This window comes from Lolium perenne, chromosome 5 (assembly GCF_019359855.2).
Source record: "Lolium perenne isolate Kyuss_39 chromosome 5, Kyuss_2.0, whole genome shotgun sequence".
Lineage (NCBI taxonomy): Eukaryota > Viridiplantae > Streptophyta > Magnoliopsida > Poales > Poaceae > Lolium > Lolium perenne.
In genome coordinates this window covers 143,662,485-143,687,359 of record NC_067248.2, presented here as the reverse complement: position 1 = coordinate 143,687,359, position 24,875 = coordinate 143,662,485, and the positions used below count along the sequence as shown (strand labels likewise).

The 24,875-nt window shown below is 51.8% G+C and overlaps 2 protein-coding genes across 2 annotated transcripts; one reads left to right on the top strand and one right to left on the bottom strand.

The window, feature by feature from the left end:
- The first annotated feature begins 2,347 nt into the window (after nucleotides 1-2,347).
- LOC127303625 (F-box/kelch-repeat protein At3g44120-like) lies at nucleotides 2,348-3,970 on the top strand. The gene has a single exon (XM_051334337.2). It carries the CDS (start codon nucleotides 2,348-2,350, stop codon nucleotides 3,968-3,970), a length of 1,623 nt encoding a protein of 540 aa, XP_051190297.1.
- Nucleotides 3,971-5,497: 1,527 nt separating this feature from the next.
- Nucleotides 5,498-6,652, bottom strand: LOC139831620 (uncharacterized). Its single transcript, XM_071820924.1, has one exon. The coding sequence runs from the start codon at nucleotides 6,650-6,652 to the stop codon at nucleotides 5,498-5,500; it is 1,155 nt and encodes a 384-aa protein (XP_071677025.1).
- Between the last annotated feature and the right edge of the window lie 18,223 nt (nucleotides 6,653-24,875).

Sequence of the window (24,875 nt, the reverse complement as noted above, 5' to 3'; positions counted from 1 at the left end):
GCCTTAGGATTCGCGAAAGAAATCGTGATGACTTCAGCTTCCTACGCAATCCTTATCCCCTCGCTAGCTTCTCTAGACCACTCGTTTTTATCCCCACAAGATAATAGCATCCCGTCACGGACGAACTAGAGGAGAGGTGCGACGCATCGAGGGCTCAGACAAGGTAGCCGCCGCCGGTGTGGGCTTCCGTCCCAGCGCGGGGCCATCTCCGCCGACGAGCACGGGGAGGGGCTCCGTCAAGCCGTCGTGCACAAGCGCGTGGAGTGGGCTTCCGTCCCTAGCGCGGGGCGTCACCGCCGACGAGCACGCGGCGCAGACGAGCGCCGAGAGAGGGCTCCGGTCCTAAGCGCGGCGCCGCCGCCGCCGAGCACACAGCAGAGAGAGCACCACCGCCGTCGACCTCGAGCAGGCGCGACGCACGGAGGGTTCCGTGCGGCTGCTGCCGACGAGCCCGCCGCCGAGAGGGCTTCCATCCCTAGCACGGGGACGACGCCGGTGAGCCTCGTCTTCTTGCGGCCGCGGCAGCCTCGCCCTTGCTCTTGGCCGCCACGCTGCGGCCCTTCCTCGACGTTGTGCGCTCCGAGGAGGCCGACTCCGTCGTCACCTCCGCCTCCCTCGCCGCGCTCCACAAGGTCATGGCTCTCACGGGGCAGTCCCTATCGGGATCCGGGCTAAGGGAGGTCGTCGACGCCGTCGCCAGCTGCCGATTCGAGGCCGGGCAGAGGCCAACGCCAAGGAGGCCGTGCTGATGCAGATGCTGTAGGCGCTGCTCGCCTTCCTGCGCGCCTCGGCCGCCCCGCGCTGTGAGACCAGCACGTCTGCACCGTCGTATGCACCTGCTTCCGCGTCGTTCACCAATGCATGAATCCAGCTGCCGGCATGATTTTTTCCTGAGTTTTATCTCTCTCCCTACATCCCCATCTGTTGTTTTATTAGTGAAGATTTAGTGGATTTTTTCATGTGAACTATCTGGCGACTATCCCCTGAATTGCATATGTCTCCCACTTTTTGGAGGACAAGGAATTCATCGCATCTTTTCAGTAGACAATCCGCTAGCAACTATGGATTGGAAATTTGGCAGCTAGGAATGTTGAATTTGACATTTAGAGCTAGCATTTTGAGTATAGTTTTTGTGTCAATTATTATGGTTGTTATTGCTAATTAATCTTGTAGGTATTGCAAAATAATCTGGTAGCTAATATACTTTTGGCATTTTATAGCTGGCTTTTGAGGATTTAGTCACAACCAAGTGAACCAATACCGTATAGTTCTTGTCAATTAATCTGGTAGTTATTGCTAATTAATCTTGTAGGTATTGCAAAATAATCTGGTAGCTGGAGTATAATTTTGGTAGTTGTTAAATAACACTGCTAACTTGGTAGTCATTGAAAATTAATCTGATAGCTACTACTAAATAATTTGAAAACCATTGAAAATTAATCTGGTAGCTACTACTAAATAATTATAAAACATTAGAGAGCGTGGCCCCTTTGTTTCAAAAATCTGGTAGCTTCTCCCAAAATAATCTGAAAACTGTCATATAAAACGGTAGCTGCCTTAATCTAAAATCCTAGATTTTGTTTTGAAAAGTTTTGTGAAAATTGCTCCTAAAATCTTAGCTCATGAAAAAATTTTGCAAGAAAGAGGGGTGGTGCTAATTTTTATGGTGCTAACAACAACATGCAAGATTTTGTTCGATATTTAATGTGAATGCTCGCATGACTTTTTTTTTTTTTTTGAAACAACTGCTCGCATGACTGATTTGTTGACTAGCGGGAACAAGAGATGCATGGGCTAGCTGATTACTGCATGCGTTTGCTGTCCCTGCGGGACCGGGCAAGCCACATGGGACGCGCTCAACGGGAAAGCAACATTTCACGTGGTGGGGCTGCAAAATCCGCCGCACGAATTAGGCGCTCGTGCGGCGCCGCCGGGTAGCGCTGTCCTTTTTTTATAAAATATGTTTACTAATTCAATAAATAACTATTTATTTTGCATTCTAAAAAGTAAAGAAACAAATTACCACACAAAAAGTTCAAACATAACAAATTAATAGTCCCTGTTTAATTTGTCTGGCCTACGCTTTCTTAAGGACATGAAAGTGTGTACTATATTTCACATCGAAGAAAATATACGGCTCAAGCAGCGTGCCAACCGGGTAATGTAATTCAGAAATTGAAATACAAAATCCGCACAATGGAAGTATGTATTACTAGTTTCTTCCTGATACGACGAGCTGGTCAATCGTAACCAAGTACTCCTACAATTCATCAAATACTCCTATATACGCACGGCGCAGGTTAATTATGTTCACTTAGGTCAACCGATCGATCTACAATTCTAAAGTATGGCGGCATCGCCGTCAAAATCTATGCCCACGTCGCCGTACGACGGCGGGTCGCGGCTGCACGGCGCGCTGTTGGTGGACGAGATCCTGACGCGCCTGCCGGCCGCCGCCGCCGTGCGCTTCCGATCCGTCTGTCGGGCGTGGAAAGAGGCCCTCACATCTGACCACTTCGTCACTACGCACGCCGCGAGAGCTGCCGCCGCGCGCCAGCCAGAGATCCTCTTCTTCCCGCCGGCCGAGGGGTCCTCCACGTCCTTCTACACGTGCTCGCTCCCGCCCGAGGGCGAGGGTTCGCCGCCCGCCGCCGCCCGCAGGCTCCTCACCGTGCGCAACCTCGCGGCGGAGTACGTCGTTCTGTCCCGAAAGCCATGCCGCGGCCTGACGCTCGTCATGGAAGCCAGCTCGTCCGAGTACTACGTCTTCAACCTCTCCACCGGCGACCATGTCGCCCTGCCACCATGCGAACCCGCACAAGCATGTGGTAATTTATATGGCCGATTCCTCCCTTTGAGTACACCATGGACCCCCTTCGAGTTCTCCAGCGCCGGCCTCGGCTTCGATCCGGCCACCGGCGAGCACAAGGCGGTCAGACTCTTCCTGATCAGCGGCAAGCAGCGGCAGTTCAAGTGCGACGTGTACACCATGGGATCTGCCGGCGGGTGGCGGCCCTGCGCTGGCGACGTGCCACCCGACGTCCACGGGTATTTCCTTGCTGGTCTGCCTCCGGTCACCGTTGACGGGTCCTTCTACTGGCTGCTGACGCCGTCTAGGGATGAAAGCGTCGAGTTCAAGAACACTCCCATCCTGTCCTTCTCCGTGGGAGCCGAGCAGTTCGGTTGGGTCCACATGCCGCCGGGCCTGCGGAAACGCGTCCGCCACCTCGCCGAGCTCGACGGTTCCCTGTGCGCCGTCGTCCATGGCCTCCACCACCGGTTCCGCAGTCGCAACGCGGATCGCGTGATCAAGGTCCTGACATGGAACGGCGGCACGACATCGTCGTGGCGGACGCGCTGCCGCATCGAGCTCGATAGCCTGCCACGGCCCATCAGCAAGGAGCTGGACGAGGAGAAGCTCACCATCATCCCGCTCTGCACCACCGCCGGCGGCAAGATCCTGCTCGCGACAGGCCGTCACAAGGTCTTCGCGTACGACGCGGAGCGCAACAGCGTGCACAAGGTCTTCTCGATGTACGACTACGTCGACTTCCCTGTGTGCCACACGGATGCCCGGCTGCTCATCAACATTTTCCTCCACGAAGAGCGCATCGTCGGCGTCCCCAAGCCACCCGTCAAGCCGCCGGCGGAGAGGCTTCATGGCATACCTAAAGACCTCATAAAGCCTGGGCAAACGTGCCTAAGGTGCCACTTATTTGGAGAAAACCATTGTAGAAAATCACTAACGCAAGCAGCTGCGGCGCCGTCGACAAGCCTCGCCGGCCGTCCGCGCTCGAGGGGACTTATTAGCCCCGCCGGCCTACATGTGACCTTGGGCGGACACACGGTTGGCAGGCGGGAGAAGCATCGCTCCGACGAAAGCTACGCCTATTTTATCAGAGAAAGATGGACGAAGCAGTGGACTCCAGCGCTCAGAAATTGCCTACCGAATGTCATGAGCTTGGAATAAGGCCAGCGCTAGCCATCAGCCGGCTGTAAATATGCCACCCATCAGCCACCTTCTGAATCGTCTGATCAATTTAAGTGAGCGGATTTTACGCGTCAGATCGCGGTATAAAAATGGTTCGTATGTAACAAAAAATTTCATAGTATATGTAATATCGGTCTCCAACATTTTTATTTAGTCACAAAATAATGGTAAAATTCTTTTTGCCAATGGTACAGAAAAATCTAAATGTAGCATTTTTCTCTCCGCATATAACAGTTTAAAAAATGCGATATTAAGAAAAATTTCGCACATACATCTTCATGTGCTACGCGCTCACAAAGTCGTTTCATGAAAAATCGACTTGTCATGTGGCGTGTGTAAAAAGGACAAAATTCGGTGCTAAAACAAAAACTTGTTACAAGATAAATTTTCTATTTTTCAAGTAGACTACAAAAAACATCATTTTTTCATAAAACATGACGAACACACGTATAATTTGAAGATGTACACGTAAACATGTAAAATTGAATAGGAAAATAGGAAAAAGAGTGAAAAGACATTTGTGGTGGAATGTGCAAAATAAACAAATATACTTGGAGATCTCAGTTAATTTAGATTTAACTAAATCTCAGTTAGGCAGCTGTGTTGGTGCTTTTCTTTTGAGAATAAACTTTTCTATGATATACCTGCCGGCCATAAATGTAAAATAGGGCAGTTGTTGCGTTGCAGTAGATGATGCAAAATAAGGTACCGCTGCCGCTCACCGCACCTTATTTTGTATCTTATTTGCTATTGACGATGGTCGAAAGCTAGGTCTTCAAAGTTCAGACATAATTCATCCCTGCATGAAGTAATTAGCTACATATTTTCGTAAGGGTGACAGGAGCAGCATCGCGGCGGTTGATCAGGAGGAGATGCCGGGATGCGTGGGTGATGATGTTCTGATGCTATGTACCACAGAATGTTCAACTTAGAAGGAGGCCAGATCCATCACGATTCGCGACAAACAAATTAATAATTGCACGATTTCATAACCGTTTTTCGCGAAAACGCAAAAAACTTTGCGTTTAGATGCATTGATAGAAAAAAAAGTTGTATTTACAAGTCCAAAGAGTGGACTGACACCCACGGCCATACAACTCAACCCAGGAAAACTAAGGGAGAAATTGACGTAGCCCTCGTGCTCCCGCGTCCGCCCATAATCTTGCCTCAGCTTTAATCGTGTCGACTAGAGAGGCCACCGAAGGCAGCTCGTTGTTGAAGACAATTGCGTTCCTATGCTTCCGGAGCCACCATGCCGTGAGCATAACTAGCGACGAGGTTCCTTTGCGCATATGACGTGGGTTGGATCGCACCACTAGCGACCACCACTCCGCGAAATCCCCTTCAACAACGGGAGGTCCGGCAGTAGATTGAATCCATGATAGGACCTCATGACAGATTGTTCGTGAGAACGGACACCCAGTAAGAATGTGTGACATAGTCTCCTCTGCCTGGTCACAGAATATGCAACGCGGCCGATGAGGTAACCGGCGGCGTGAAAGCCTTTCACCCGTCCAACACCTGTCTTGGCAAGCAAGCCAGATGAAGAACCTCACCTTGGGTGGCGCCCAAGATTTCCAGTTCAACTCCCAAGACCCTGACACTAACGACCCTTGGAAGAGGGTGTAGTAGCAAGACTTGGAAGAATACTTGGCCATCGGTCGTCCACCGCCAGACAAGCTTGTTTGGCACATCCATCAACTGCACTCTCTGCACCCTGGACCAAAGCTGAACGTACTGCCAGAGTGCCAAAGGGCTCACAGCTCCCATAATGTCTGTGATCCAACTACGTTCGGTAAGCGCCTGTTCCACCGTACGATGCTTCCTAGGATGTCGTGGAATCAACGCCAACAAGTCAGGCGCTACTTCCCCAACTGACTTCCCATCCAGCCACCTATCCTCCCAGAACAGAGCGGAGGACCCATCACCTACCACCATGACGGTGGAGGCGAAGAAGATGTCACGCTCGCTCCTAGAGAACTGTATATCGAGCCCGCGCCAAGGTCGCAAGGGGTCTGTACGCATCCTCCACACCCAATGGGTCCTAAGACTGATGGCCGTGTGTGCGAGGTCAGGGATACCGAGACCGCTGTAACACAGTGGCCTACACACCCTGTCCCAGTTGACATGGCAATGCCCACCATTCACCTCCTTCCTGCCCACCCATAGGAAACCGCGGAAAATCTTGTACACCTGCTTAAGGGCCTTCTTGTTTAGAGAAAGCACCATAAGTTGGTGAAGAGGGATTGCAGCGAGCACCGAGCGGATTAGGGTGAGGCGTCTCGCTTTGGGCATCATGGATGCCTTCCACGTCGGCAACTTATCCCCAATCCGATCGACCATCGGTTGGACTGCATCAGCCGTGAGCCGCCGAATAGCAAGGGATATGCCCAAGTACTTCACGGGGAAGGGTGCCAACTGGCACTCCATGATAGCCGTTGCACCCGCAGCTACCTCCTCTGTGCATGCAATAGGGGATACCGAGCATTTAGCAAAGTTGGTGCGCATCCCGGAGGCTTCGCCAAAAACCTCGAGGATGCCACGAACCGCTCGCAGATCCGCCTCATCTGGGTGACCGAAGATCACCACATCATCCGCGTAGAGCGAGACCGCGGTCGTCAGCTCCCTACGGGATAGGCGCTTCAGCAAGCCCAACTCCATGGCTTTCGCCAGCACCCTACTAAGTGTGTTCATCATCAACACGAACAACGATGACGACGTGAATATCTTGCATAATGTATTCATCCATCACGGTTATGAATATCTTGCATAAGGCGCACGTTTTGTACATTTTAATGGATGACTGCATCGAGGTATGAATTTATCTTCTTCTGTTTCATCAGAATTGCACAATAGCGTGAGAACTGAGCTAGGACAAGGCAAGCGAGTGATCAACCAGTTCACCTGGGTTCAAATCCCCATCTCGCGGTAATTTTTGCAGGGAGGAGTGAACTTTAAACTAGGTTATCATCCTAGCGTCCATCCACTGGAAGAGTCTTATCCTACCTAACAACGTATAGCTAAGAAAGAAATCATTCCTCCGTTGGTCAACTTATTTTTTTTTTGGTTTTGGAACTGTTGTTCCTGCTGATCCCTAATGTCCTGCCGTGCTCTGAGGATGGCAACACTGAGGTGTGCAGCTGGAAGGATGTAACCGGATTGGTGGCGATCCATGGCTCCATGCAAGAGCTCTTTCTCATGGTGTAATCTGCAATTAGTTCATTGTCATAGTGTGTGGAATATTACATGTCTTGTTTAGTTTCTCTGTTGCTTGCTGTTTATAGATGTTAATTTTTACCAAATGCACGCAGGAGTGGTAGCGGTACCCACTGTATACGAAGGAGAAAATAAATGCAATATGCGATAATAATAATAATAATAATAAAACCTAATAGTAGATCAAATACTAATTATTAGTTATTAAAGATTATATACTTTTACTTCTAAATTATAATATAAATTGTTATTATGTGGCTGTGGATAATTGTGACGTATCGTTTTGGTAAGGCTAAGCTTACACGGGTCAATACATTTTTGTAAAATTTGGGTTGTGCCAACATTTTACATCTAAAATCTTAGGCCACGAGCCATCGTTTAGCACTAAAAGAGAGCGGTCATTGGTATCACGAAAAGGAATACATGATCCTGAGTAGTAAATATGAACAAATAAACACAAATAGTACTTAATTATTACATCATATCACAAATAGTTTACCAAATAATTCATCAAAGTACCACACGAATCAACACACAAACAACATGACATAGAGAATTAACTAGTTGTTTTGTTGCCCATTACACTTCCACCACTCTTCCATGAGATCGGTTTGAAGCTTGTCGTGCACATCCGAATCATGAATGTCATGGTAGGCTTCAAGAAAGCGCTCAATGCATGTAGGACCGGGAAAAGGGTAATGAAGGCGGTAGAGAGGACCGACGGGAAGGGGCAAAGCTCGTCGGAGCTTGTCGGCGTCGATCAAGGTCGAAGCTGTGCGGAGAGGACCGACGGCCAAGGCGGCAATCAGATCGAAGCCGTGGCCATCACGACCATCGTAAGCGGCAGAGAGGACCAACGGAAGGGCGGCAAAGCGGCAGAGATGACCGGTGGGAAGGGGTGGAGGTGCGGCAGAGCTCGTCGGCATCGATTGACGTCGGACGCAGCGATTCAGATCAAAGCCATGACAGCCACGACCATCGTACGCGGTGGAAAGGAACAACAGAAGGGTGACAAAACAACAGAGAGGGACTGACGTGAAGGGATGGAGGTGAGAGGAGCTCCTTGGCTTCAATTTAGGTTGCGGTGGTTGATTTGTTGCCGCGGCTGGTCATGGGTAGGTGGAAGGGCGAGCGGCAGGAGAGGGAAAGGAAATTTTAGCGCAGATGTTGGCCACTTGTGTGTGTGTGTGTGTTTTTTTTTGAAATGGGGGAAATATCACCCCAGCTTCTGCATCCAAAGGATGCACACGACTTTTTTTACTAGATTATTCACGAAACCTTACAAGAAACAATACAAAAGATCAATCTCGAAGACACCTTACTATACCTACAGTGGGATGAAGAGGGTGACAATACACCAACTCACATCATCCAAAACTAAATGCCTTCCTAAACCGCCCAATAGCAGGTGAGAAGCACATCCAGTCAAGCAGACTCTCAGCGCACGCCAACGCACAAGCCACAGGAGTTGCTCCCGCTGTCTTCCTCGACTCCATCTTCAAGAGAAATCATCGCATTAACCTTGCAAGACCTGCCGTCGATGCCACCATGAAGCCAGACAGCTCCACCATCCTGCACGTATACAGCATCCCGCATCTGTCGTCGATACCCTGCAGCACCATGCCACTGAGACTCAGTGCCAACAATGTGGTAGATGAACACCACTCCACCGAAATCCACCAACATCCAGCAGCTGCTCCAAAAACGATGCTCCAAGAGGTAGAACGACGCAGGGCGCGTCGCCATCGTCCGATCCGGGAGACCCGGACCTAGTGTTTCCCCCGGAGCAGCACGAGTGAGAAACTGCGGACTGCGATGACGATGCCTTCAAGAAGGTAGCGGCGCGACACGTCACCATCGTCCGCCAACCGATGTCGGAGCACAGTTTTCACCGGCAGCCGCGCATCCCCAACTCGCCGAGTGTAGTGCCAAGACAAGCAAAGATGACGTCTTCGACAAGGTAACGACGTCAACCGACGCCGCCATCATCCGCCAAGACCGAGGTCGAGGCTCAGTTTTCACCGGCCGTCGTGACACCTCGAACTAGATCACCATTGCCGGAAACCTGTGTGAGATCCACCCACACAGGACTACCAGCCTGGCCGACCACCTTCGATGAAGAAGAAGGCCGCCTCCTCTGTTGAACCCGAGGCTGCTGCCCCGGGCGACCTCGAACTGCTGGAGAAACCCAAGGTCACCACCCCGCACCAGCGAGAAGCGGGGGGGCGGCATGGCGCAAACCGTCCCACCACCAGCCACCACCGGTGTGCCCCCGACGGGAGGCAGGAGATCCACCGCCGCAACATCGAGGGGAGCACCTTGCCGCCGTCCCCGCCGCAGCAAGAGGGAAGCCCGCCGCCGCCGCCACGCCCCGCGGCCTTTGCCCGGCGGCGGCGGCGGCGGCGGGAGGAGACTAGGGTTTGGGTGCGGGAGGGGGGGTCGATAGGGCATAGTTACTAAAAAATATATGGGGCTGCCCTAAAAAAATTGACGTCGCCAATATTCTAATGACTTTGACATCACCTCCATTATTATGCTCCTATGGTTCGGCTGGGCTGCGTGTTGTGTACGGGGGACAGTAAGGTTTTTATTCATTGGTAGCATACATGGGTAGAACATATGGACTCTGGAGATTCCATCAGCCACAAACGGCGACCAAACGGATGCACAATCGCATTCCTAGCTACCAGGGTGAGCATAGACATTTAATTCACTATTCTCATACTGAAATCTAACATCTTCAAACAGGTCAGATCGAATCTCGATCTCCCTTAGGATGCTACTTGTTGTGGGTATACTTTATGGATATATCAACGGCATGGCCTAGATCCGGCAAGCCCGGGTGGCCCATAGTTGGTGGTGAGGCATGTGGCCCATCGGGCGGCCCAGTTGCTGTAGATCATGAAGGATGAAGTCCAGCCCAGGAACAGGAAGCCGGATCTCAACCGACCTACGAAGGAGGCCGGATCCGTAACAGCCCATGAAGTATCCGGATCCAGCGCGTATTTGGAGGAAGGCGGATCCTTGACGTACACGGCAAGACATTGTACCGTAGTTAGGCAACTTGTATTCCGGCTAGGACTCTCCATGTAAACCCTAGATCTGTGCGCCTTTATAAGCCGGATCCTGGGAGCCCTAGAGGCACAACCACAACTCATTGTAACAACGCGAAAGCGCCCAGATAATTCCAGACAAGCAGCAGTAGGCCTTGTCATCGTGCAGGTGTTCCGAAGCTGGGTAAATCGCGTACCACCATCCCGTGTGCACTCCGCCCTATGGCCCCTACTTCTTCTCCCCCTCGTGAGGATCCCTCCTCCGAGGTATCGTCGATTAGGCAACGACAGTTGGCGCCCACCGTGGGGCCTGTGGCGTCTGGAGGCCGAAACCGGGAGGGTTCCGCCATGGGAAGCTACGACGACACCATCGCTGTGGGGCGCATCCTCTACGCCGGAAATCTGCCGATCGTCCCTCCGGATGAGTGTTGGATTCCGGCTAGGACAAACCCCGTCAAGCTCTCCATCGTCCCAATTGGTGGCATACACATCTTCATCGGGGAAACCGTCGATTCCGACGGAAACCCACTGGTAAGTAACGCAGACGCGACCGCCGCAGAGCTGGACGCTGTCGCGAAGATCCGATCTGAGATGCAGGAGCTTCCCAAGGAAGATTCCGCCTCGGATCTGGAATTTTCAAAGCCCACCCAATCCGCCCGAGCAGAAACAACGGTGGAAGACCAATGCAGATCCGCCCGGGTCTCCTGTGTGTTAGAAAAGCAGTGGTTCCTATTCGTACACTTCTTGGCCCATACCGCCGGAACCGCCCCTCAAGAAGACGGAGCTGGTCCTGAGCAGGTAGAGGCACCGGAAAACGACGCGGATCCGGATCAGGCTGAGCCTGTCGGAGAAAGCGAAACTCCGGTTGAAGAGTCAATTTTGGGCAATCTGAGCCCAATCTCCGGAGATACCCCCTCCATGGATACTGACGAGTTTAACCGCAAGCTAGGTGAGTACGGTTTCGGTGATCAGCCTGAAGTCGACTCCGCCCAGCCTAAGCAGGTTCTCGCAACCGTAGCAGCGCTGGGACAACCTGGATCAGAAGAGCCAACCAACCAATCTGACCCTCAGCCATCCCGCCAAGGATCTCCAATGTCACGGGACCGACCCCGCAGGGATTCTTCCTCGGAGGAACTCCTGTCACCTGAAGAGATGGTTGCACGAGCAGTTCTTAACAAACCTATAACCTCGGGCGACGCCGCAGATCCGGAGGCTCTAGAGGCCACTAGAAAGGAAATGCTGGCCACAGCCAAGAAGCTCGCCAATACCGCAGCCGCATTAAGGGATGAAAGGGCAGAAGCTGCAAGTTTGATGGACCACTTCGACAGACAGGATCGCGAAATTGCTGACACACTCGAGCATGTCAAGAGCATGAGGCAAGAGTGGGAAGTAAAGATGACTTATGCGCAGGCGGAGGCTGATCGAATCGTTAGAGAAGCAATTCCGCCTCGTAGAATCAACTTCGCCACGCCCGCAGAGCAGCAGCCGCTGGAAACCCCAAAGGACAACATGCTAAAAGCTGCGGAGCTATTGAAGAAGAAAGACGAAGAGGTTGATATCAACTACCTTCGCAAACTTGTCGCTTCAGCAATGCAGCAGCAAAGCAAGGCGGATACCTCACGCAGGTTAGAATCCAATCCGGATAACTGTGTATCTACCGCGCAGAAGGACGCTCGCGCCGATCGACATCCCGACGATGAATCACACACCGGATCCTCGGAGCGCAGAAGAAAAACCAGGGAACACCCAAATCCGATCCCCGTTCCGTCAAAAACGCCTTCGTCAGATCCAAGAAAGGGAAAGGATGCAATGTACTCTGGACGAGATAAATATCGCAACCCTTCTCCTCCGCCTAATGGTTACCCGCGACCCCATCGCCGCCGTAGTCCAGCCGGAAACACCAGGCCCCCAGGGCATGGTGGGATTGTTATCCGCGACAACGTGCTGCCAAGAAGCAGAAACAGGGAGCGCTCGCCGGAACCTCGCCGGAATCAGAACAACGATCGTGAGCCCGAGCCCAGGAGGAGTCGGAATGAGGAACGCGACCCAGAGCCTCGCCGGAGCCGCGACCCAGAGCCTCGCCGGAGCCACGACCCGGAGCCTCGCCGGAGCCGGAACGACCAGGGCAGCCAGCGCCATGGCGAAGGCAACCACAGAAGCCGGAGCCAGCACCGGGAAGGCCGAGGAGAATCGGAAGGCGGAAGCAAGAAATCGGACCGACCACCTCGCAGGTCTCCCTCACCACCACCTAGCGGTGGCGGCGGAGGTGGAGGCGGAGGCGACGGCCGGAGATCTCGCTCCCGCTCACAATCTCCTCGCCACGGCCCGCGCGACGCGCGGGAACGCCTTAACGAATACAGAACCGACTACATTGGTCCGAAGTGCTTTGGCAGGATGATTCGAGAGGAACCAAAGCCAAGGATGAACCTCAAGCTACCCGGAAACCTGAAGCATTATGATGGCACCGAAAGGCCGGATACCTGGATTGAGGATTACTATAATGCAGTAACCTTTGCCGGAGGAACCCCTAACATCGCCTGCCGCATGCTCCAGTTGTACCTTGTAGGTCCAGCCCGGATCTGGCTCAGTGACCTCGAGAAGAACTCCATCTTTTGCTGGTTCGACCTGAAGACCGCTTTCGAGAAACACTTCAGAGGCACCTACAAAAGACCTGCCACGGCAAGCGACCTGCAAGCCTGCATCCAGAAGAAGGGAGAAACCTCAAGAAACTACCTCACACGATGGTTGGCATGCAGGAACGAGTGCGAAAACGTCGACCACACCACCGCCATGTACGCCTTTATTGGTGGACTGCAGAGGGGAGGATTGCTGAGGCATACGCTCACTCGTTTGGCTAACTCAAACAAGCTGACTTTGGATGAAATGATCTCCATTGCCAGTGATCATACTGCCGCCGATGATGATGCAAAGTGTGATCTCGCAGCTACAAAAGAATCCCCCTACATCAACAAAAGAAGAACCGTGATAACAAAGAACAGCAGCCATAAGCGCAAGAACCCTGATGACCAGAAGAGTGGCGGATCCGAGATGGTCGCCATGGCGTTTCAACGCGGAGGTTCAGGAGGCGGAAGAGGACGCGGCCGTGGAGGCGGAGCCGGCAGGGGTCAGCAGCATGCCACTGAGGTCACAGCTGGCGGACCCCGCGCCCCGCAAACCTACGAGGAGTACAGAGACATGCCCTGCCTGGCCCACCTGGATTCGGTTACAGGGAAGTCCACTCACACCAACCGCAACTGCAAGTGGGTCAATGATCTAAAGAACGACCCGGAGGCAGGATACAAGCGAGCCCGGAAGCACCGCCCACGCGGCAAGGGAGGCAAGGGCAAGAACAAGGACAAAGAGGAAGATAGTTCCGAGGCGATGGATGAGGATGATAACTCGCCGGATCCCAAGGTAGGATCCGCAGGTAAATCCAACCCATTCGAGAAAAAGAGCGTGGAGGCTTACCACACTTTCCTCGGAACCCCAACAGTCCGCGCTGCCAAGTCAGCTACCCGGATCCTGAACGCCACAGTTCCGGCTGTGCCGCAGTATGTCAGGTGGTCGGAAATCCCGTGCACATTTGATAGGGAGGATCACCCTGCCATTGTGCCAAAAGAATGCTACGCCTTGGTTGTAAGTCCCCGCATAGACGGGTATGACTTCTCCAAGTGCCTCATGGATGGTGGAGCCAGCTTGAACATCATGTACCTGGAGACTCTAGAGCGGATGAACCTCACCAAGGAACAGCTCAAACACAGCAACACTGAGTTTCATGGCGTGGTTCCGGGTAAGAAGGCGAATTCCCTCGGCAGCATCACACTTCCCGTGGCTTTTGGCGATGTTCACAATTTCTGCGAAGAGAAGATCACGTTTGAAGTTGTGCCCTTTAAGAGCTCCTACCACGTCATCTTCAGCAGGCCCACCTACCACAAGTTCCACGCAAGAGCATGCTACATCTACAACAAGCTCAAGATTCCGGGTCCTAAGGGTATGATTACCGTATCCGGAGACTACAAAAAGGCTCATGAGTGCGAGTTAGGCGAAGCCGCCTTCGCAGAGTCTGTGATATCTGGAGAGGAGCTGCAAGGCTACAGAGCCGCGGTGGATCCGACTGAGATGCAGACCACCAAGAAGCAGATCTCCGAACAGAAGACCTCCTTCAAGGCCGCGATAGAAACCAAGAAGCACGACCTCATCAAAGGCGACCCTTCCAAGCAGGTTTCAGTCGGAGCCAACATGGACCCCAAATAGGAAGACGCGCTCGTCGAGTTCCTCCGCGCTAACATGGATATCTTCGCATGGCAACCTTCTGACATGTCCGGAGTACCTAGGGAACTCGCCGAGCACTACCTCAACATAAATCCGGGGGCTAAACCGGTGAAGCAAGCTATGCGACGCTTTGGAGATAAGAAGCGCCGCGCCATAGGAATGGAACTAGCTAAGTTACTAGAGGCAGGTTTTGTAATAGAAGTTATCCACACCGATTGGGTCGCAAATCCCGTCCTTGTACCCAAAAAGAACACTGAAATACTAAGAATGTGCATCGATTACTCAGGCTTGAACAAGCATTGCCCGAAGGATCCGTTCCCCTTGCCGCGCATTGACCAAGTCATTGATTCGACGGCGGGGGCGGAACTTCTGTGTTTTCTTGATGCGTATTTCGGGTATCATCAGATCCGGATGAAGGAGTCCGACCAAAAGGCGACTTCATTCATTACCCCGTTTGGTACTTACTGCTATGTTACTATGCCTTTTGGCTTGAAAAACGCAGGTGCCACCTACCAACGTACGATGCAGCGGTGCCTGAAGGACCAAATCGGCCGGAACGTACACGCCTACGTCGACGACATCGCGGTCATGACCCGGAAAGGATCCGACTTGATCAGCGACCTCACAGAAACCTTTGACAACCTCCGCAGGTACAAGATGATGTTGAATCCGCTGAAGTGCGTCTTTGGCGTGCCAGCCGGAAAACTCCTTGGCTTCATAGTCTCTCACAGAGGCATTGAGGTTAACCCGGAAAAAATCAAGGCAATCCTGTGTATCAAACGGCCAACTTGTCTTAAAGATGTGCAACGACTAACTGGTTGCGTCGCAGCAATCAGTAGGTTTGTTAGCCGTCTTGGCGAGAAGGCGCTACCTTTGTACAAGCTGCTGAAGAAAATGCACAAATTGCCTGGGACGACGCAGCCGACGCAGCTCTTCGGGGGTTGAAGGAAATACTCACCTCCCCACCTATCTTGGCAGCCCCAGCAGAGTCAGAGCCAATGCTCCTTTATCTGGCAGCTACCAACAAAGTCATCAGCCTCGTCATCGTGGTGGAGCGAAAGGAAGAAGGTCATGAATATGACGTCCAAAGACCTGTCTATTACATTAGCGAGGTACTGACGGAGTCAAAGCAAAGATACCCTCACTTTCAGAAGCTAGCTTATGGAATGTTCCTAGGCAGCCGGAAGCTGAGACATTACTTCCAAGAGCACCCAGTAACAGTTGTGAGCAAGGCTCCACTGTCAACAATTCTCAACAACACTGACGCAACAGGACGTACGGCTAAATGGGGCATCGAATTATCCGCCTTCGACATCGCTTACAAGCCTAGGACTGCGGTTAAATCCCAAGTCTTGGCAGATTTCGTCGCAGATTGGACAGAAGCTCCGGATGCAAGTCTGGAGCCGGAACCAGAAACATGGGTCATGCACTTCGATGGATCCAAGCAGCATCAAGGCTCAGGAGCCGGAGTCACCCTGAAGTCCCCTACCGGAGAAGAACTGCAGTATGTTCTACAGATCCACTTCGAAGCTACAAACAACATGGCGGAATACGAGGCCCTACTACATGGTCTGCGCATCGCTAAGGAAATCGGGATCAAGTACATTATATGCTGTGGAGATTCCGACCTGGTGGCACAACAAGTAGCCGGAACCTGGAACGCCAGAAACTCCGTCATGGCGGCCTACAGAGACGAAGTTGATGAGATTGCCAAGTGCTTCCTCGGATACGAAGTCAAGTACGTCAGGAGAGACGATAACACAGCGGCAGACATGCTATCCAAACTCGGATCCGGCAGGAAGCAAATTCCGCCTGGTATTTTCCTGGAGCACCTACGGATACCCTCAGTTAAGGGCGCTAACCCGGAAAACCCAGAGGTGGCAGTGTCTCCGGCAAAGGAAGTGATGGTTATCATTCCGGCTTGGACCCAGCCTTTCCTGGACTACCTCATCGATCAGAAGTTGCCAGAGGACGAGGTCTTTGCGCGACAGATCGTCAGACGAGCAAGATCCTATACAATTGTTGATGGACAGCTCTACAAACGCAGTGCAACAGGGGTATTTCTCAAATGCGTCTCCAATCAAGATGGCATTGAAATCCTCAGAGAGATCCATGCAGGGGACTGCGGGCATCATGCCGCCCTGTGTCACTCGTTGCAAAAGCTTTTCGGCTAGGTTTTTACCGGCTCACAGCTAAAGAAGATGCTGACAAAATAGTCAAGACCTGCCGAGGTTGTCGATTACGCTACTCAACCAAACGCTCCAGCCCAAGAGCTGAAGACCATACCTATCACCTGGCCATTTGCGGTCTGGGGGCTCGATATGGTTGGTAAGTTAAAAAGATCATCTCCTGGCGGTTTTGAATACCTTATGGTCGCTGTTGATAAATTCAGCAAGTGGATCGAGGCAAAGCCAGTGAGGAAAGCCGATGGTGCTACGGCACTAAAATTTGTCTGCAGCCTCGTGATGAGATTCGGCATCCCACACAGCATAATCACAGATAATGGCACAAACTTCGCTCAAGGAGAGTTGAGGGATTATTGTGAGACAGTAGGGATTCGGCTGGACCTTGCCTCTGTGGCTCACCCACAATCCAATGGTCAGGTTGAAAGGGCTAACGGCCTAATATTATCAGGAATTAAACCGCGCCTTGAAGAACCGCTGCGACGAGCAGCTGGAGCTTGGGCTGATGAGTTGGAAGCTGTTTTGTGGAGTTTAAGAACTACCCCTAACAGATCAACAGGGTTTACCCCATTTTTCCTGGTATACGGATCCGAAGCCGTGCTCCCCTCCGACATCATCCACGATTCACCGTGAGTTTCCGCCTACAACGAAGAAACAGCTGACGAGGCCAGACAGCTATCTGTGGACCTGATCGAGGAAGCTCGGAACTTAGCTGACCAGCGCTCCGCCATCTACCAGCAGAAGCTCCGACGTTATCACAGTCGTCGAGTTCGGAATCGCTCCTTCATGGCAGGAGACCTGGTCCTCCGCCTTCGACAGGTGAAAGACCATAAGCTGCAATCTCCATGGGAAGGACCCTTCGTCGTTAGCAAAGTGCTTCATAACGGGTCGTACTACCTTGTTGATTTCCGCGAGCTGAAGGATAGACCTGCTAATTGGCACCGAAAACGCAAGCGTGAGGATCCGGATGACATCTACGACGAGACAGATCGCCCTTGGAACATCGCACAGCTACGTCCTTTCTACACTTAGCATATTTTTTCCGAGTTACAAACTCTGTAATAGTTATACATGATCAATGAAATAAAGCTTATGGTTCACTCTTTGAGTCTTTTACCTCCTTTATTTGTTCATTTTAGATCGTGTATGTTTTTCCAACTAAAACCGCAGAGCTGGATGTTTCCGCCTAGGCGTGTATGAAAGTTGTGATTTTCAAAATCGTCCTTTAGGACGTAAGCATAAAGTTTTCTGGTGGAAAATTTTTTTGTTGCGAACTCGTGGATTCCTGGTAGCGACTTCCGGCACCTAGGCTGGGGGCTTGTTTCCGCGGCTATGGACGGACGCCATTGGGTTTCGTCACCGCAGGCGAGCGTTTCCGGCCAAAGGTTTTCCGGCTCGTGGAAGGTCAAACGAGTAAGCCGGAAAATTAACAAACCAGCACTTGCTTTTAACAAACGAAACATGCAAATAATTCTAACGGATAGCAGGATAAGTTTTCCGCCCACGCATAATTGTTTCGTCCCTAGATACTTAAGAATTAAAGTTATATTACAAACCCTCGCTGGGGCCAAAATGATGCATTGTTTTTTCCGCAGGACTAAGTTTTTACTTCTCCTTAACCGGAGAAGTTTCCACGTTGGCATCAGCTCCCTCTGCGTCAGTCGGAGTTTCTTTCTCTGCGTCCTTGGCAGGCGAAGAGACATCTTCATCCTCTTCCGCTCCAGCTGCAGTCGGAGAGGCAGCGCCACCTTGGTCCTTTGAGCTTGTCCATGTATACTGGCTTCCAGATTGGGCAGGCCTGTTTTCCGCTTCGCGACCCTCCAAATGCTCAGCTTCGAGAGGTTCGTCAGCAGGAAGAACCACCTTCTCATAAAATTCATCATGGCGGATCCTCCGAGCAATGCGTGTATCATAGCCGCTAACCGCGTCAAGCAGCGCATTGACATTGCATTCCGGAGGAACGCCAGAAGTCACCCGGTCCAGGTCTAAACTCGGATTATGCGCTAAGCACATAGCCAAGGACATGGCAGCTGCACCCCGTGCTGAAGAGGATTGCAGGTCCACAACCAGCTCCGGAAGCAAATCCATCCTCTTGATGAGCTTGCGCACATCGCAGAATCGGCTCTTCTTAATGTTGAGGTTGTGACATATTTTCCTGGAGGCGGAGATGAGATCCTTGCAGTCTTCTCCGGCCAGCTGAAGCAGGTCATCGCGCGGGAACTGACTCCGACGTTCCTCGTCATATCCGAGTGGATCTGGAAGATGCAAATTTTGTTAAATACAACAAGTTGCACACATACTGTCGTACAAGTTTCGAGGACATACCCATGACGTCGGAGTTGAGCAGGTCCCAGCAGCTCTCTGCTGTTTCCATGTATTTGCGAAGACCTCCAATTTCTTTTTGCTGCTTCTGGATGATGTCGCTGTCAGTCTGTCTTTTCAGCTCAAACTCACCAGTTTTCCGAATAAGCTCCGAGTTCTTCTCAGAAAGTTTCTGTTCTGCCACTGCGAGTTTGGCTTCGAGATTCTTGTGTGCAGCACGTAGAGTCTCCAACTCGGAGGAAGCTGCAGCGAGAGAAGAGGAGGCACCTGCTCATAGTTTTATAAAGCATCAATGTCGGAAAGTACGGGACATAACCCACAATCGTCAGATGATCGGAAACCAACCTTGAGCTTCTGAAAGTTGTTTCTTCAGAGCCGCATTCTCCGCCTGAAAGTGCTGGATTTTCTCCGCCTGGCTGATGGTCACACGACGCTGCAGCGCAATGTTTTTGTGCAACTCGTAATGCAGGGCTTTTTGTTCCTGCAAACACAGTCAGAAATGGAGTGAGTTCCGCCATCATGGTTTAAGTCTTTCTAAAGCATTGTCGCTGGAAATTTTTCCGCCATCATGCTTGGGGGCTACCACGACATTTAAAACTTTGCTTTCAAATTAAGTTCTCTAAAAGTATTCAGACGCTAACTGATAAAGTTTCCGCCTAAATACTTGGGGGCTACTGGGGAGTTACTTTTTGCTTGCAAACAAGCTTGTCGAAGAATTCGCCAATGTTTTTCTTGGCGTCCTGGATCTCCGACGTCTCAACGTCTGGTTTGCCCCAGGCATTGTTCAGCATAGCATTGAGCAAATCTTGCTCCAGCTCCCACTTCTCTGCCTCCGTTAGTTTGTTAAAAAACTTCGTGGCATAGGCTTTTGGGGTGGAAGTAAGATCAGCCGGATCTCCAAAGTTTTTGGGGAAAACGACCATATCACCTGTGGTAGCTTCAGCTTTGCCAGATGAATTAACTTCTGCATCCCCTTGTTTTCGTCCTTCAGTTTCGTCGTTGATGGGACCCTTGCCGCCGGAACCATCTCCGCTCACTCTGTCGCTGCTAACCGGAATTACTTTCGGTGGAGTGGGTGCGGCAGGAGTCGGAGACTGGTCCGCGGGAGGAGGAGAAGGCTGCAGGGGGGCTTGTGGAGCGCTTGGCGGAACTGGTGTCGAAGGACCAACGGCGGGAGATTTCTTCTGCATATACTTAGTGATATGCTCCTGAACATTGGTCCGCGCGGTGGTTGGGTTCGGATTCCTGTGAGCAAGTAAAAGGAAAATATACATAACACATCTTACTAAGATAAACAACGCATGTTACTCGGAAGCTTACGCTGCGCCCGGAATGTTGGGACGTGAGGGTCTCCCTGCTGTCGAAAGCATCTTCAGGCGCTGGCGCTCCGCTTTCCTGGAGTCAAGCGGAGGTGGTTTGACCACCTTGGGTTTCTTGGCGGAAGCCTCACCGCTGCCTCCGGCGTCGGAGCCAGAGACTTTGGCGCGGGGACGCTTTGAAGGTCGAGGAGCAGCCTTTCGGGGCACTCGTTCTTCTTCCTCCTCAGGGTCTTCCGGATCCTCTTCCACCAAGTCACCGCTAACGGGAACTCGGAGTATGGTGCGTAGGTTTTCTTCCGCCAAAGAGTCAAGCTGCGAAAAGGGTGAGCAGAACAAGTTAAACACTTAGAAAATTGTGAAAGGATAAAGGAATGCGAAGGATTAAGTGCTTACCGGAGGACATTTGTCGTGTGTGCTAATATCCTTGATCAGTTCCGGGACCTGTTGGCCCCTAGGAATTTTCACCAACGTCTTGAACATTCTCTTGAGGGAGTCGGCCGGAAGATCGTGGCGAGTGACTCGGAGGAGATCGTCCGCCCCAGAGTAAGCGCACATCAGGCGTGCGTTGTAGCGCAGGGGCTGGATCCTCCGGGAAAACCAGCTGAGGGTGAGCTGAGCCCCGGTCAGTCCATCATGAACTAACCAGGAAATCCTCCGCGCGGCCTTCTCCAGTATGGGTGTTTGGGCAAGCGTGGGGACGAAGCTCCAGCTCGCCAATTCTTCCGGAGGCGTGTTGCTGAAGGGCAGGAGTCCATCGTGGACGTTCGGAACTGACGCGTTCTTCACATAAAACCATCCGGCGTTCCAGTACCGGATGGACTCGTGGGAATCGTGAGGCGGATACATACGGCCAGGTCGGAGCATGAACGTCATACTTCCGCAGTTTAACATGGCCTTGTCCTTCGTCTCTTTCTTCACCCGAAAAAAGAATTGCCATAGCTTGATGTCGGGTCGGATTCCGAGATGCCCCTCGCAAAGAGTTGCGAAGTTCGAGAGCAGGAGGTAGGAGTTGGGGCAGATGTTGTGGGGCTGGAGCCCGTACGTGTCGAGGACGGAGAGGAAGAACTCCGAGCAAGGGAGTGATAATCCGCACTCGACCCACGCCTTTGTCATGACGCGTTCGTCCGCGTCGGGATTGGGAATGTCGGAGTCGCGCGTGAAACTCCAATGCTCGGAGATCATGCCTTCGTTTTGAAGCTCCCGGAGCTCCGCGTCAGTTGTCTCGCAGGGCCACCATTGACCCCGCACCCCCTCACGGCTCCGGGCCTTGGAAGCTTTCTTGTTTTTTACCTCTTGTACCTTGGCTGCCATTCTAGCTTGGCCTTGTAGCTCCTCTTCGAGCTCTTGGGCTGTTGGGATCCGGCCTAGTAAAGTACTGGAAGAGGCGGAGAACGGTTGAGCAAGCCTAACGTCGGAAACATATGGTGGTAGATACGCAATGGGATCCGGGCAAAATGGTTCCACGGCACTGGGATCCGGGCTACTCGGAGAACTACCAGTGCAGTGAGGAGAACCGTGAGACATGCTTCCGGCTGCACCCATGCGAGCTAAGTTGAGTAACCGGAAAATCTACGCTACAGCTACTTCTTCTTCTACAAGACCGGTGCACGTACCGGCAATGGCGCGACAGTCCGGCGAAGTTCCGGCGAAGTAGAGGTCGACGAACTGGCGGTTTTGAGCCTCCGATGACCACGAATCGGCGGCGGAGTTGATTTCTTGGTCAACCGTGGCAATCTTGGTTGGAGGAGAGGCTTGAGGCGGCGGCGCGTGAAGCTCCCGTGAGGAAGGTTCGCCGGAGTTGAGATCCGTCGGGCGGCGCGGCGCGAGGAAGAAGATGAAGTGGTGAGATGCGGTGAAACAATGAAGAATTACCGAGCCGTGGGGTATTTATAGGCCACTCGCGGAGATTCGGGATTCGGATCCAATGGTGGAAACGGAACGGTCGCACCGTTGGATGGATGACACGTGTCTTAGGTCAAGTGCGGTAAAACGACGTGGAGGTAACTTAACCATGCACTCCCGAAAGTTCCGGCTAAAGATTTGCATCTGCGAAAATTTAGCGCGGGAAATAAGGAGGTTGTACGCGGGAAAAGCGGAATCTCCGTTGCAATACCCAATCTGAAGATGAAGGATTTTCGAGTGAATGAACCCGGAATCAAGTAAAAGTTTTGAAGCTCTTCAAGATTCTCTTCGGATCCGAACTGAATGAAGTCGGAGGAATGATGAATCTCGGAGAACTTCGGGGGCTACTGTTGTGGGTATACTTTATGGATATATCAACGGCATGGCCTAGATCCGGCAAGCCCGGGTGGCCCATAGTTGGTGGTGAGGCATGTGGCCCATCGGGCGGCCCGATTCTTTGTAGATCATGAAGGATGAAGTCCAGCCCAGGAACAGGAAGCCGGATCTCAACCGACCTACGAAGGAGGCCGGATCCGTAACAGCCCATGAAGTATCCGGATCCAGCGCGTATTTGGAGGAAGGCGGATCCTTGACGTACACGGCAAGACATTGTACCGTAGTTAGGCAACTTGTATTCCGACTAGGACTCTCCATGTAAACCCTAGATCTGTGCGCCTTTATAAGCCGGATCCTGGGAGCCCTAGAGGCACAACCACAACTCATTGTAACAACGCGAAAGCGCCCAGATAATTCCAGACAAGCAGCAGTAGGCCATGTCATCGTGCAGGTGTTCCGAAGCTGGGTAAATCGCGTACCACCGTCCCGTGTGCACTCCCCCTCGTGAGGATCCCTCCTCCGAGGTATCGTCGAGTAGGCAACGACACTACTGTAGCAAGACTATTAGGAATAAGCCACGCTACAGTGTCGACCAGCGCGTGTGTATCTAGGTCGAGTTGACTGCGGTGTGTTGCCGCGTCTGTGTTCTTGTCCGTGGCAGATGTGACATGTGTGCTTGCCGCGTGCGGGCATGGTTAAAGCGGCAGGTGCGTGAAGGAATGGAGTTGATCCGTTGAGTCGTGCCCATGAACGTCCGAATGAATTAGTCTAGGTAGTTAGTTCCATGCGAGGTGTGGCAGCTAGAACCCCGCGCGTGTGTGTGCATTTGCTGGCCTGGTCAAGTTAGTGCCATGGATTAGTGTTTAGCGGAGTGCATGGTGATCAGATTGTTAGAGTGCGAGTGTTGGCTAACAACCGTGTGTGCACGTTTAAGGTACTGTAATCTGCATGTTTATTTGATATGAGAGAGTAAAAAAAAGAGAACTTGTTCATCGGCGAGGTGTTTTTTGTTGACCCTGGCTACGGCGGGCTTATGCTAGCTTAAACACTTTATAAAACAAACCTCTCAAGAGAGTACAGGGGGAGCATAACCAGTTTTTAGAGGACAGAGAGTAGGGGGGCGAAGAGACCTTAGGACGGGTCATAGCCATTACACCGATTATTAAAAGCGAAGGAGGAGGAAGGGTGGTACATCGATGAGCCCAAAGTCTAACATCCGCAATGCACCAGCAGACAACTAAGGAAATGTCTCCTTCAATGCCATTGAAAGTCCGTGTATTTCTTCTCTTCCAGATATTCCAAGCTATGGTTTTCTCCTTCAATGCCATTGATTGTGGTTTTCTCATAGCTTCGGCATCGCAAGGTCCAAAGCTCTGTGAGGCTGGATAGCCTCAACCCATCAAAGTCTTGGTTAAATAATAACTCCAAGTTTCCTGAGCCTTGTGGCACAGGAGGAGAAGGTGATCCGTATCTTCGTCAAGGGGGCAGGAGAGGCAGGTAGAGGCAGTGGCGATATAGTCTGAAGCGTCGTTCATTGGTGGGTAGGCTCCCCTTCTCAGCTAGCCAGCAGAAGATCTTGCACTTTAGTGAGGCAGCACTCATCCAGACCTTGCACGCCATTTCATCAATTTGCTGTTGCCTGAAAGAATTGGAATAGAAACTTTTGGTCGAGAGCCTTTTGTTAGTGAGGCGGCACACGCAGAGTAGGTGAGGTGTTCATTGGCGTAAATACTCATGCGCTCGAGTTCGTGTCGAGTTGCTCGGCGTGTATCACCAAAGGGTAGCCCCAACAAAGACAATGTCTTATCCGTCAACAAATTACCTACCTCTGAAAAATCCGAAGAGACAATAAATTTTGAGATTCCGGTTTCTTGTTCAAGAGAAAGAGCCTATGCACATGTCATTACCTACAAAGTCGCCGGGTGTGAGATCCCTTCAATAGTCCTCGACAACGCTCCCAGAAAATTTGATTTGTTCATCCCTGCACACGGCACTAATAGCTATATGATCCTTGTTGCGAGAGATAGCTCCATCAACATTCATCTTCACTAAACCTGAAGGGGGTTTAGTCCAACTTGCAGATCTTCTAGTATTTAGCAGGTTATTTGCTAGCACAACAGGCTTGATTTCTTCCGGATCATGCATAAAACGCCTAACAAAATCAAAGGTGCTAATTGGGATTTGAAACAAACCTTCGTGATTAGTCTTTCTCTTAGCTGTCCAGATTTTCCAAAGTGTAGTCAGAATCAGCACAAACTTTGCATGATCAAGAGCACACATA

Bases quoted from the DNA above. Each gene is read 5' to 3' on its own strand.
- LOC139831620 (XM_071820924.1), bottom strand. From the start codon at position 6,652: ATGGAGTTGGGCTTGCTGAAGCGCCTATCCCGTAGGGAGCTGACGACC.
- LOC127303625 (XM_051334337.2), top strand. From the start codon at position 2,348: ATGGCGGCATCGCCGTCAAAATCTATGCCCACGTCGCCGTACGACGGC.